Genomic DNA, 12,474 nt, shown 5'->3' with positions numbered 1-12,474 from the left:
GTTATTTTGTAGCAGAAAGGGAATAGAGCAATGCCTCCTTCAATAAGATATTTTCTTAAAATTAAAAAAGGGGGGGGGGTTCCCTTGAAAAAGAATAAATGGAGTTTACATTTCTCTGGTTTAAATAAAAGCAAACAAACAAGGAGAATGAAGATTTATGTGCTTGAAAGAGAGTTAATTGATGCTAGATTTTGAATACTAAATCTATAGATTACCTACCAGTTAATTGTCATAATATCTAACCCTTCATCCTTATATAAAGTTGTTCTTCCAGTTCCATGTCCTATACGTCTTTTAATAAAGTCATGAACTCAATGACAATCAAATAACTTCAATCGATAAAATTATATTAAAATCCAGGCTGAATGACAATTAAATCTAGGGCCAATATACAATTATCAAAGAAAATTGGAATTTGTTGCTTTGGATGGAATTGATTAGTGAGAGATCAATTTCGGATGAGGTCAGGAAAGGTTCACAGTTTGGTATGGAAAATAAAGTTACACATTTGAGAGAAGCATCTAATCAATCGAGGTAAAGATGAATGAGGGGCATTGCCTCAAGATCCATCTCAGAAAACTAAAAGTAATAACCTAATGTAAGATTGGATGTCCTAAAAACTCCCCCAAACTGTTACAACTTCTATGCACATGGAAGCACCGATATGCTTCTCAAATAAAATAGGTCATCGTTGTTGCATGATTCGATGATCCAAGCCAAAATAGCTCTGCTGTCTATTCTGGTTGTTTAACATCCCTCCATCAAAGAATGAATTGTCAGGGAAGTTCGTAATTCACTGTTGTAGCCAACATTGATCTATATCTTCCAAGTAAAGCTTCTCATGTTCAAGCATTATCATTTCCATTTAAACTATTTTGAGGCTAAGATGCCTTAATTGACTGAGGAGGAGGGTGTAGCTCAAAAAGTGGTTTACTGCCTTCGGCATTGTTTCCTATGCATATATCCCCACGACCATGCCATGTACCATCTTGGACATTGTTCATCTCCAGTGTTCTAGATTCCTGAAGAATAAAAGCTATTTATCAATCTTCACGAATGCGGAGGATTTTAAGAACTGAAATTTGAACCACATTTGATTTTGTTACTGGTTGAACGAGTCTTGTTGCATATATGGATTATAGAGTTGATAAATTCGAAAAACAGTTTGGCAAGGATAAGAACCTGGGATAGTGTACAGCAAGGGCAGATAAGATGGTAGAAGCAATCATCCAATAAGCTCTCATCTCCCTACAAAAAAAAAACATAATTCCCAACCGAATCAAGAGTGTCAGGTGCTGGTAAAATTAAAGTGTAAATAACTATAAGAAGTCTAAGAGCAACATCAACATAGACAAAAGATCAGCAAATCACAGAGGTCAAACATGTAGCTGAAAGTAAAGATAGCTAGTCTTATCCAGAAAGTATCAATAGAAAACCATCACATAAATTGGCTACATGAGCTGACGTTTAATAGAACAATACACAAATATCAAGCTTTAAATTCTTATATGCAAAAGAAGGGAAGTTTAATGCACCAAAAATGCCGTAATAACAGGAATAAAGAAAATTGACTGGGCATGCCTTCACTTCTTCATAAAAGGCATGTTGTGGCCCTAAGAGTTTGAAGGTTTCAATTTTGGAACTCGGTGTGTGGGTGCATTGTTAAAACATAAATGATCTATCTGTGTTTTGGTAGTCTACATCAAAGCAACATAGACCTTGAAACTTAGATGTCAATCCACAAGAACAATAAAATCCTGGTCAACAAATTCAATTAGGAATATGATAATTACCAAGCAGAAAGAAGTAGGATATGATCACTTATTATTAGAACCCTAGACTTGGAAAAAGTGAAGGCACGTTCAAAAAAATAAAGTTCTCACCCTAATATTGAACTTTCTTTTTATCCGTGTACGGAAGAAACCCAGATATGCTCCAACAGACACGATGAAAGCAACACCCACATACAAAAAACAATTCCGCTTGGTGACGATAAAGGCAACAAAGTTGAGAATAGCAGTGGCTGCAAGGATGAAATGAACAGTTCCCTGCAAAAGCAAATTAAGCACATTCAGAAAATGTTGAAATACAACATCGATGGCAATTAAATCTGAAGTGCAGGAACTATAATTTATATAATCCCCAAACTTGCATATCATAATACGACCATGGAAACACATATCTGGGAATTTCCCAATTCCAGGAACGGGGTTTTGAGTTATAATAATGTAGAAATATGAAAACTTTTACCTGAAGAAAACAAAACCCGAAACCAGCCCGTCGCATGTTCTTCCCAAATCTGTAGCAGGGACAGCTGCAATATCAACACAAATTGTTGCACAAACACAAATATAAGCACTTGTATTATTAGTTTCATAACATCAAAACAAGAGCTACATAACATAATCATAATCGTTTTTAAACTAATCAAAATGATTAAATGTTTTTTCTTTTGCCTCTAAAACTCTTTTGCAGAAGGAAAAAAAACAACGAAGCTGCAAACATACATACACAATTTAAAAAAATGGATCGGTAAAAGGAGCGGGTTCGTCTTGAATGAGTTTCATTCTTAACGCCAACATTAAAAAAATGTAAAAAACATTTGTTTTTTATGTATTTTGACAGCATCCGAAATGTCGGGATTAAAGACAAACGAATTAATAGAGCAAACAATTTTAGTACTCCTATCTACGATTTTTTTTTAAATGCCTCTTTCTCAAAATCCAGATAGAGAGAAAGAGAACTAACCATGCAGATTCGAGTGCGAAACGGCGGTCATCCAAGAAATCAAGAACAACTTCACCTTCCCACATCCTGAAAACGCCACCGAAATCTCCGCTTCCTTGTTCTAAAGGATCCTCGGCGTTTTCGAGTTTCCTCCATTTGCCCTGGGTTTGCAAAGCCACCGTCGAACATAGCATGTCGAAATCCAACACCGCCATTCCTTCCAACAGCATCTCTTCTTCTTCTTCCTTTTTGCCTCCATTTACAACAACTCTCTCTTGCTTCTCTACTCCCGCCATTGCGAAATTTGACACCTTAAAGCCTTAACCCCTCTTCCCCCCCCCCCCTTTCTTTTCTCTTTCTGTGAAAGGGAAAAAAAAGATGTGCGTTTTTAAATTGCGTATCGTTTTTCTTTTGGTTTTAATTCTTCAACAATTAATTATATATTTTGGGTTGGCGGGTATGATTTATCGAGCGTCGGACCCCAAAGGAGGCGCATAATTGACAATAAAGCCACTGCCACGTAGGGTCGTCTGGATTGTAGGGATTAAGATTGTAATCTGGTAATAATTGCATCTATTAACGATTCTTATTTGGATAACGTCACTAGTTTTTCCTACCAAAATTAACCACCAATTTAGGAATAGCAACGGGCGGGTTTTGCTCCCCGTCCTCGTCGTCGAAATGAATCTCTGTTCCTATTTTTGTCCCGTTTTTCGTCGGATTTTTTATCGAAGTGCTCTATCGAAGATTTTTTTACCCCGTTCCTGAACCCAACACAAAAGGTTGTACCTGAACCCGATCTGATCTCGAAAAAAAACCTAACATACGTAGTTTTCATAAAAAATAAAAAAAAAATGATCACAAAAAACTAGAAAATTAGTATACATGATTTACAATTCAAACTACAGTCACAAATTCAAACTCAATTCTAAATAATTGTCTAAACTCCAAAATAAAACACAACATAATTACATACAAACTTGTTCCGATATTCAAATCATACATTGAAGATGCATAAGTAATATTAAGTCAAATAAAATCATCCAAAATCATCGTGTCACTTTTATCACTTTCTTTGGTAATTCCCTATATTAAAAAATTTATCAATAAATCAACTAAATTTTACTTTAATAATTATAAAAACATGTTACCAAAACAATAAGGTTTTTATAAACATTATTTACCTCATCCAAGTCATAATCATATTCAACAGAGCGACAATATGTCTCGGTCTCTTCCGAACAAGTTTCTATAAACAAAATAACATAAATTATCCTTTAACACAAATATTATTTAAAAAGAAAATGACATATAAGTTAATATAGAATATAGTGTTACCGACTTACCTCGAATCTCATTCAACAACCAACTTTGCGCACACATATTATATATATAATCAAATCTCATATAACCTCGAAACCTAGCTTAAATGTTTTGTTTGTATTATATAATTAATATAAAATATATAAAATATTATATATATATATATATAATCGGGGCGGGGATACCTTACCCCGAACCTGAAAAATATCCTAATTTTACCTCGATACCCGACCCGACCCTATATTATTCAAACCGACTAGACCCGAATTTAGTCGGATTTCAGATTTTCCCGTTGGGTTCGAGTCGTTCTACTATTCCTACACCAATTTCCTTTATAATTTCTTTTTACCTCTTATTTTAACTTTAACTTCCAAGGTAGGACTATAATTTGTTACCTCTTTTCAATTGAGTTTGTATTTTTAATAAATATTTATTTTCTTAATTTATTTAGCTCATAAGACATATTATTATGTTATGTTTGTGCATATTAGAATTAATTTATTTTGTTAATTTATTTAGCTTCTAATATCATACCCTTCTGCTATTATATTTTTTCTCGCGATATTTTTATTCTTAATTAATTTAATTTTTTGAGTTTATTAATTAAATAAAATATAATACTAAAAATATTAAAATAAGGTTTAGTGCGTTTGAGATTAATAATGGATTTAAAATTTTAAAATTTATGATTTAGGGTATTTAGTTGTATTTGTTTATTAATTAGATTTTAAAAAAAGAGTTAGAAAAGATAATGAAAGTTAAATTAATGTTGATTAATGAAGCTATGGGTAAATATAAGCAATTGCCAATTACGAATGGATGCCTATTGTTTAAGATTATCGTAACCTAAGATAGACTTATTAAAGTTGTCTATATTGTGCAACGATTCGATATTTTATTGTGTTAAAAACTCTTCCTTTTTCCTGCACTGTTATTCTAGTGGTAAAATAGGGTTTTGAAGGCCCTCCTGCTCAAGCCCAAATACGGCTTGATTTGCACATAATGTAACAACAATGTATTATTGATCAGGGGCGGACCTCCATGGAGCCGGGTGTCCCGGGCAACCCCTCATCCAGGGACGGACTTCCATAGTGTCCGGGGTATCCCAAGCAACCCCTCCACAAGTGTCACCCTTAATACAAGTGTCACCTCTCAAAAGTGCCACCCGTACGGCTCTTACAACCCTTGACGAATGCTCCTGGGTCCGCCTCTGTTATTGATAGAATCTCAAGCCACCGAAACCGATTTAAAATAAACAAATACTTCATCCATGTATGGTCTAACTTTTTAAAAAAAAATTATCAAAAGAGAAAAATAAATTTTACTACAATAAATATTAAACGTATAATTTAAAGAAAAAATATATCAATTAAAAAAGTTTAGCTACTCACTCTAAAAATTATTGATATTTATTTTTCTCAAGATCGGCTAAAACAAAATATACATGAACTTTTAGCTTGGCCCAATTGTTGGTCCTATTACACCATCGCAGCTGCATAGAAAATCAAGCGTTTATATTTGGGTAACGAAGGGGTTGTTTGATTAAATCAGAATGATTAAGCGCTGAATGATTCAAAGACTCTGTATGAATTAGCTCTGAATGTGACATGTTGTTTGATAATGGTTCTGAATCATTCAGAATATACTTTAATGCTGAATTATTCAACAGTGTTTTGCTAAATCATTCAGCACAATCTTCATTCAGATGTGAGAATCAAATACGCTGAATGTTGAACGGTTCAACATTCAGCGTTGAATGATTTCATTCAACAATAAACAAACAGCCCCTAAAGCTTCTTCCAACAACGTTGTTGAGCAGTTCATCAAAGCAGGACTCAACCTAAACATTAAAGGGCAAAACTCCATGTCATCCAAGCCACCATCGCCTTCTCTCAACATGCAAACCAGTTGCTCGTCGCTCATATCTCCCAATCCGAGCAAGTCCATGCCCTCAAAAGTTATCACCCCCTTCTCCCCATCCGTCAACGATGGAAACCCAATGCACAGCTCTTTCATGATTCAGCACCTAACTTCTCCAACACAATCTCGTTTTGAGCTTCCATCGAGGAGTTTCAAATGGAATTAATAGAGTGAAAGGCCGAGTTAGATAGTTAGGTGTGGGGTGCTAAATATATAGCTGTTGGAGGAAAGGAAACATAAATCTTGGAGGAAGGATTGTATGTACCGGTAAGAGGAAGTTGTTTGGGAAGGTTGTTGCGGACCGGCATATACAGTATACTCCTTCCTCGAAGTTGCATGGGGAGGTACCAATTTTCAGGAACGAACACCACTCCCTGTTTAAAATTGTCAAGTTTTGACCCACCACCATCACCAATAATTGAGTAATAAGAATGTCACTTTTCACGCCAAGCTCATCAAATTGTGTTACCCATTGCATAAATAGGAAGTGATGTGAAAGACAAAAACTCAAATTGATGTTTTCATTAGTATAAAATTTAAGATTTTTAATATAAATTAATTATTTTCCGATAATTTAGAAAAATTATAGATCAAAGTTCTCCATTTGTTTTGTTTCGATAGAAATAAAAAATTATTTTATTATATTTCTTTTATAAATGTAAAGTGTATTAAAAACTCACACTTATCTCGTAGTGAACATTTATATCTCTGATATGTATAATATTCGAATCTAGAACCTTTATAGATTATAATGAACTCCTTAAGTCCTTAATCATTGAATTCGCTTAATTCGCGTTATTTTATGACTTATTTTGTTGTAGTATTTTTATCCCATCTTATATTTATGTTTGAAATTTGTGATTGTCTATTCTAGACATAGTGTTTTTAAATTTTAACTTAAATTATTTTAAAGTGTAAGGCGCCTTGCCTACCCAAGAAGTTACTTGGTCGTGAAATAAAATTGGTTTTTGATTGGCATTTTTAGGCCCAAGTGCTCTATAATTAGTGGTTTATCAGCGGAGCAGGGCTTATATGAAAATCGGAACTGGAATGAAAGCACTTCAAATATTTGGATATATATATATAAGAGTGTGTTTGGTCGGGAGAACGTGAGATTCTCATGGGAATGAAATCCACATTCTCCCGTTTGGTTGACCGAGAATGTTATTTCCGGTAATCTTATATTATCAATAGTGGATTTTTTGGGGTATATTATCGGGAATATCATTACTTCTCTTTCTTTAGGTATTGTTGGATTACCAGCGTTTTGGACTAAAATGTCCTTAAAAAAATTTCTTTCAAAAATATTATTATTCTGTCATTGAATAATAAAAATTCTACGAAGGTTAAATTATAAATTTATCCTTAAACTATTTTTAGATTTACAAAAAAATCTATAATTAAAATTTTATATGAAGTTCAGGGGTTAAAATAAAATTTTACCATTTCATTAAACCTTTTTATATTTTTAATTTTATAAAAAAACTATATAAATTTTATGAATTTAATTTTTTAAAGAAAATATATAAATATTTTCCAACTCGTTAAAAAATAAATATATAACAATGATAATTTGGTAAAATATACATTCTAATAATATTTTATTCCTTTAACCAAACACGATAATCTTACATTCATGTTAAACCAACCAAACACAAAATACAATATTCTCAGTAATCTTATTCCTTGATAATCTTTTATTTTCACTGATAATATTACATTCTGTGAATAAAACGCACTCTAAATATAATACTCTTACGAGCGGTGCAAATTACAAAAAGCATAATTAAATAAATACTAGCTGAACAAAGGGTCTAGAAATTGACAATAGCTTCCACCAGTAATTCTTGTGAGTGGTTCATCAAGTCAGGACTCAGCCTAAGCATGAGGGTACAAAACTCCATCTCATTCAAAGCCCCATCCCCATTCAAATCACCTTCCCTCAACATGCACTTGGCCTCCTCATCGCTAATTTCTTTCAACCCAAGCACTGCCCAGTTCTTTTTCAAGCTCTCGAGGGTGATCACTCCCTTGTCTCCATCCACCAGCAACCGAAACCCGTTGCTCAGCTCCTTCATGAAACCTTCAGCTCCCAGTTTCTCAACCATGGCAGGGAAAAAATCTTCGAACACCACCACATTTTTTGACCCCATTTCTCTTTTTGTTTAGGGTTTTTAGCTTGTATGATTTTGAAATGGAAACTAGTTTGGCACAGAGGAAGGAGGGGTTGAGGGGGTATTTATATGTGATGGGGGGAGAGAATAATGCTAAGGAGGGAAATGGGAAGAAATGTTCGAGGAAAGAGTGTTGTGATGAGAACAAATTAAAGGTGAAGATAAAACATATGAGAAGGATGTCTGTCTTTGCTGCCCTGGCAGTTGCTGCTGCTTTTTTTGATTTGGTGACTGTGTCCATAAAAAACTCTCCTCCTTCCTCGAAGTTGCATGTTAGACGGTTTTAGATTTGGACATTTGGTTTCCCAAGCATTTGTCTGAAAGGGATTGACTTGTTTCGGAAGCCAATTTACTTCCATTCAAAAAATAAATCAATAATATTAAATTCGTAGCATTGGTTTTAATTGAAGTTTGTTAATGTCTAAGGGAAGAGTATTGAATTTGTGTCCAAAACAAAATCCCAAATGAAACCACCTTGGATTGGACAAGTGTGGGTCCAATACATAGAGGTTTCCTTCTTCTCTAGTTGCCACGAGACGCACACCAAGAGATTATTGGTACCTTTCATGGAAGCGTATTCCCTTTGTCTCATTTGATTAACCCCAGAGCAGGAGCGTTGCCATAAGATTAAATTGGTTTAGGACATCTTATCTTTATACCTGGGATTTTGTCTTAAAATTTAGTACTGGATTCTGACAGGGGAGCGTATATGTTTGGGCAGTACGATTTGGCCCATTCTAGATTGTCATACCATTAGCCTGATGATCGGGCATTTCTTTGGGGCTATAGATTTAAACCAATCGGCCCCGTAAAACAACTTCGATAGTTGGTGGAACAAATGGAAGAGCAGGCAGGCCCTGATAAGTGATATCCAACAATATTTTCTTTCAAGACTCGGTTATGAATCTCAAGTCTTCCTGCTTCCACTTCTGCTTGTGCTTGTGATTCTTCACTTCTAAAAGAAATTGCATTGTTAAACTTGAAGATGACATTAAAGCCCCAGCAGTATTGAAAATTAAACGATGAACATAGAAATCTTCATTTTTTTAGTAACATGGAAAAAATAATCAATATCAGATTGAGGATTTGACCTTGGAATATTAATTTTCCTATGAAAGAAATTAACGATATTGACCACTCTTACGATAGAATTAGATCAAACTTGCTTGATACGTTTGAATAATGCAATCTGAGGTCAAAATTCATTCACAACAGAAATGAAATCTCCTTTGAAAAAGGAGCATTTCCCAACCTAAGTTGGCGACGAAGCTTTTTTCCATCGAAAGAATCGGTAAGAATGAAGTGAGAGAAGTTGCTTGGAAGGCTTATTATAAACCGTAGGGAGTTGATTTGAAAAATGGCGTTCGGTATTAGATTCAAAGGACTGGAAAGAAATGACCTTTTCCAAGCAGAAATATGAATATGATAAAAAGTGATGTGATGAGCATTTAGAGATGTAGTTTGAGATTTTGAGATGTTCGATAATGACTGATTTGTGAACTACATTTTATTGACATTCAACAGACTGTTGTTAGTCGTCAGTTGGTAAAACCTATCAAAACTTGGAGCTTTCTCTTTGACTTGTTTCAATGGGAAAACTTGATCTGGAAATGAAACTAACACAAAATCATCAACTACAAATCTAATTAAGTCATCCACTGGTCACTCTTTTACAACATTTGTTACAAAAATAATCTATATTTACATTAATTGGCTTAGAATGTGCAAATATTTTTCAAAAACAATGCAGGGCCAAACTATAAAAGACTCTGGAGGCAAGGGTATGTTTCAAGAGCAGAGTTTTGGTAAGAATCTAGCATTATTACCTAGACTGGATAATCTTGTTCTGGGAAATATTTCTTATTTGAGCATGCATTATTCCACAAATCTTCCAGTTCTGTTACCCTGCATTGCATTCCTTGCAGCAGTACATAAAGTTGTTCGGCTTTCCCCCGAACGCTGGCTTGTTTTGCATACACGACGATTTGATCGTTGTTCTCTATCTCTTTGACACTTTCCTTGGTAGAGATGAAACCACTAAATGTGTCAATATATTTTTGGCCTTCAAGTAAGTTTTCTAGCTTCGACTGCTGATTAAGGAAACCTTGTATAGCTATTCTTGACGGAGATTTCGAGTTCCGAGCCAAGTGTCTCAATGCATCGGTCGAGAGGTTTGCATAGTTAAGTGCACTGCAAATTCTCATTTTCGGTGCTTCACATATTCCTCCATGAACCTGTTCAGAAATTTCATCAGTCAGCAAACTTGAGATATTGGATTAGCATTGGTCCCAATACTAACTAATAAGTGATCTGATTCAGGTATGAGCAATCAAATTAGAATTAGCATGTACACTTAACCAGCTACAATATCAGTTTTTCCCTAATCATTTTGTAAATGAAATGAATTTACTTAAATTTTACAAGACTGAATTGATTGAGCCCTAGGGAAAGGCCTGCAAACTTTCAAGTAATATACTACACCAACATCATTACTTCAATTGTAAGAAAAATAGAGAATTTGTGCAAAGCAATTAATTGCATTTATAACAATTTATAAGTTGATGGAAATATACCTGTAGATAAATGTCTATGGCTTGAAAAAGCCTATCATGGGATTCTCTTGCAGAATCTGGCAGCAGGAGGACTAATGCTGCAAACTTTGAAGGGTTCAAGTAGTAATCTGCTGAAACTTCCACAAGGTACGAGTCAAGTAAGCTTGCAACTTTTCGAAATCGAATCAGGGATTGGCAACAACTTTGTTCATTTTGAAATGCATTTACCAGCCTCAGTACTAGATTCACATCATACATGTAAAGTTTCTTTTGTGGTGATGGAACAAGAAAAAAATCTATGGTTGCTTGATCCAGTTGTAAACCGATAAGATTTTCCAAAATGGATTCGTAATGTTTGCTAATTTTCAAACTTGAAGCCACTCGATAGATGTCGAATAAGAGCTTGCAAGAAAGGAAGCTCCTATAAAGCAAGGAAATCAAATTAATTATGACCTCCATGATTCTGTACTTCTCAGTAGGGGTGGCAGTAAGGAAGCTCGATCTTTGATAACAGAAGAGGAACTTAATTATCGTAGCATGATCAAAATGTTGGGATATCATCTTTTTTATTAACTTACCAATCAAGTCAATATTCAAAAACAGAAGATCCTCAAACCACCAAGATACATGATAGGAATTGTTTCTGATACTATAGCTGCTCCTTGTATCAGATGAACACTGGAAACTTGAGTTCTCCGAAGAAGATGTGTATGGACTTGCAACAATAGGAGAGGCAAGCCTTCCTATAACACAATCCAGGACTTTATCGATTATTAGCGAAGGCTTCGATGGAGAAAGCAAACCTTGGCTCTCTTTCAAAGCTACAAGGAGCTCAGACCAGGACCAGAAGCTGATGCCATCTAGAGACTTTTTGGTTTGGTTCAACAAGTTAGGTCTGGGGCCATCACTATCTGTTATGTATGGCTCATAAAAAGTCTCGTTGTGGGGTTACGAATTATGAGGGTTGGGGGTGTGGGGGCGCAGCCCCCGCGGTACGGTACAGGGTTAATTTTGTAATTATGTACCAGGGTTTTCTATTATAAATAGAGATGTAACCTAGACCTAAAATATCATTGAATAAAACTTCTAGCGCCGCCTAGGCACCGAGGACGTAAGCACATTACCGAACCTCGTAAAATTCTCGTGTTCTTTCGTTTTCTTTACCCGTTTTCGTCAACAATTGGTATCAGATGTCAGGAGCAAAATTCGAAGTCGCGAAATTCGATGGTCAGGGTAACTTCGGATTATGGCAAACGAGGGTGAAGGATCTATTGGCGCAGCAAGGGATCTTGAAGGCTTTGCGACCTACAAAGCCGGCGTCGATGGATGAGGAAGATTGGGAAGAATTGCAGCAGCGAGCGGCAGGAACCATAAGATTATGCTTGGCGGACGAGGTCATGTATCACGTCATGCATCTATCGTCTCCAGACGAAATTTGGAGGAAGTTGGAAAGTCAGTTTATGTCCAAATCCTTAACGACAAAACTGTATCTGAAGCAGCGGCTGTATGGGCTGAAGATGCAGGACGATCACGATTTGGCGCAACACGTGAATGTCTTCAATCAAATCGTTTCTGATCTGGCTCGGCTTGATGTGAAAATTGAAGATGAAGACAGAGCGATGATTCTGTTGTGTTCGTTGCCTTCCTCTTACGAACACATGGTGACTACTCTTACATATGGGAAAGAGACTATCAACGTTGAGGAAATTACTGCAGCCTTGTTGGCTCACAACCAGCGGAAGCAGAATGCAGGGGAAAGCTCTCAAGCCGATAGCTTA

The 12,474-nt window shown here is 35.4% G+C and overlaps 3 protein-coding genes across 3 annotated transcripts; all 3 read right to left on the bottom strand.

The window, feature by feature from the left end:
- Nucleotides 1-645: 645 nt before the first annotated feature.
- Nucleotides 646-3,044, bottom strand: LOC120192471 (cell number regulator 5-like). Its single transcript, XM_039195246.1, has 6 exons — nt 2,749-3,044; nt 2,251-2,314; nt 1,884-2,048; nt 1,183-1,248; nt 843-1,022; nt 646-779 (listed from the first exon to the last, which is right to left on the bottom strand). Exons 1-5 carry the CDS (start codon nt 3,021-3,023, stop codon nt 882-884), a joined length of 711 nt encoding a protein of 236 aa, XP_039051177.1. The 5' UTR covers nt 3,024-3,044; the 3' UTR covers nt 646-779; nt 843-881.
- A 4,619-nt stretch (nt 3,045-7,663) lies between these two features.
- Nucleotides 7,664-8,296, bottom strand: LOC120192206 (calcium-binding protein KRP1-like). The gene has a single exon (XM_039195032.1). The coding sequence runs from the start codon at nt 8,121-8,123 to the stop codon at nt 7,785-7,787; it is 339 nt and encodes a 112-aa protein (XP_039050963.1). The 5' UTR covers nt 8,124-8,296; the 3' UTR covers nt 7,664-7,784.
- A 1,674-nt stretch (nt 8,297-9,970) lies between these two features.
- LOC120192327 (BTB/POZ domain-containing protein At3g22104-like) lies at nt 9,971-11,556 on the bottom strand. The gene is made up of 4 exons (XM_039195118.1): nt 11,535-11,556; nt 11,298-11,439; nt 10,718-11,117; nt 9,971-10,378 (listed from the first exon to the last, which is right to left on the bottom strand). Exons 1-4 carry the CDS (start codon nt 11,554-11,556, stop codon nt 9,971-9,973), a joined length of 972 nt encoding a protein of 323 aa, XP_039051049.1.
- Between the last annotated feature and the right edge of the window lie 918 nt (nt 11,557-12,474).

Source organism: Hibiscus syriacus, unplaced genomic scaffold, assembly GCF_006381635.1.
Source record: "Hibiscus syriacus cultivar Baekdansim isolate YM2019G1 unplaced genomic scaffold, ASM638163v2 tig00004205_pilon, whole genome shotgun sequence".
Taxonomy (NCBI): domain Eukaryota; kingdom Viridiplantae; phylum Streptophyta; class Magnoliopsida; order Malvales; family Malvaceae; genus Hibiscus; species Hibiscus syriacus.
Note: the sequence above shows the minus strand (reverse complement) of the source record. Positions and strands in the feature narration are given on the sequence as shown.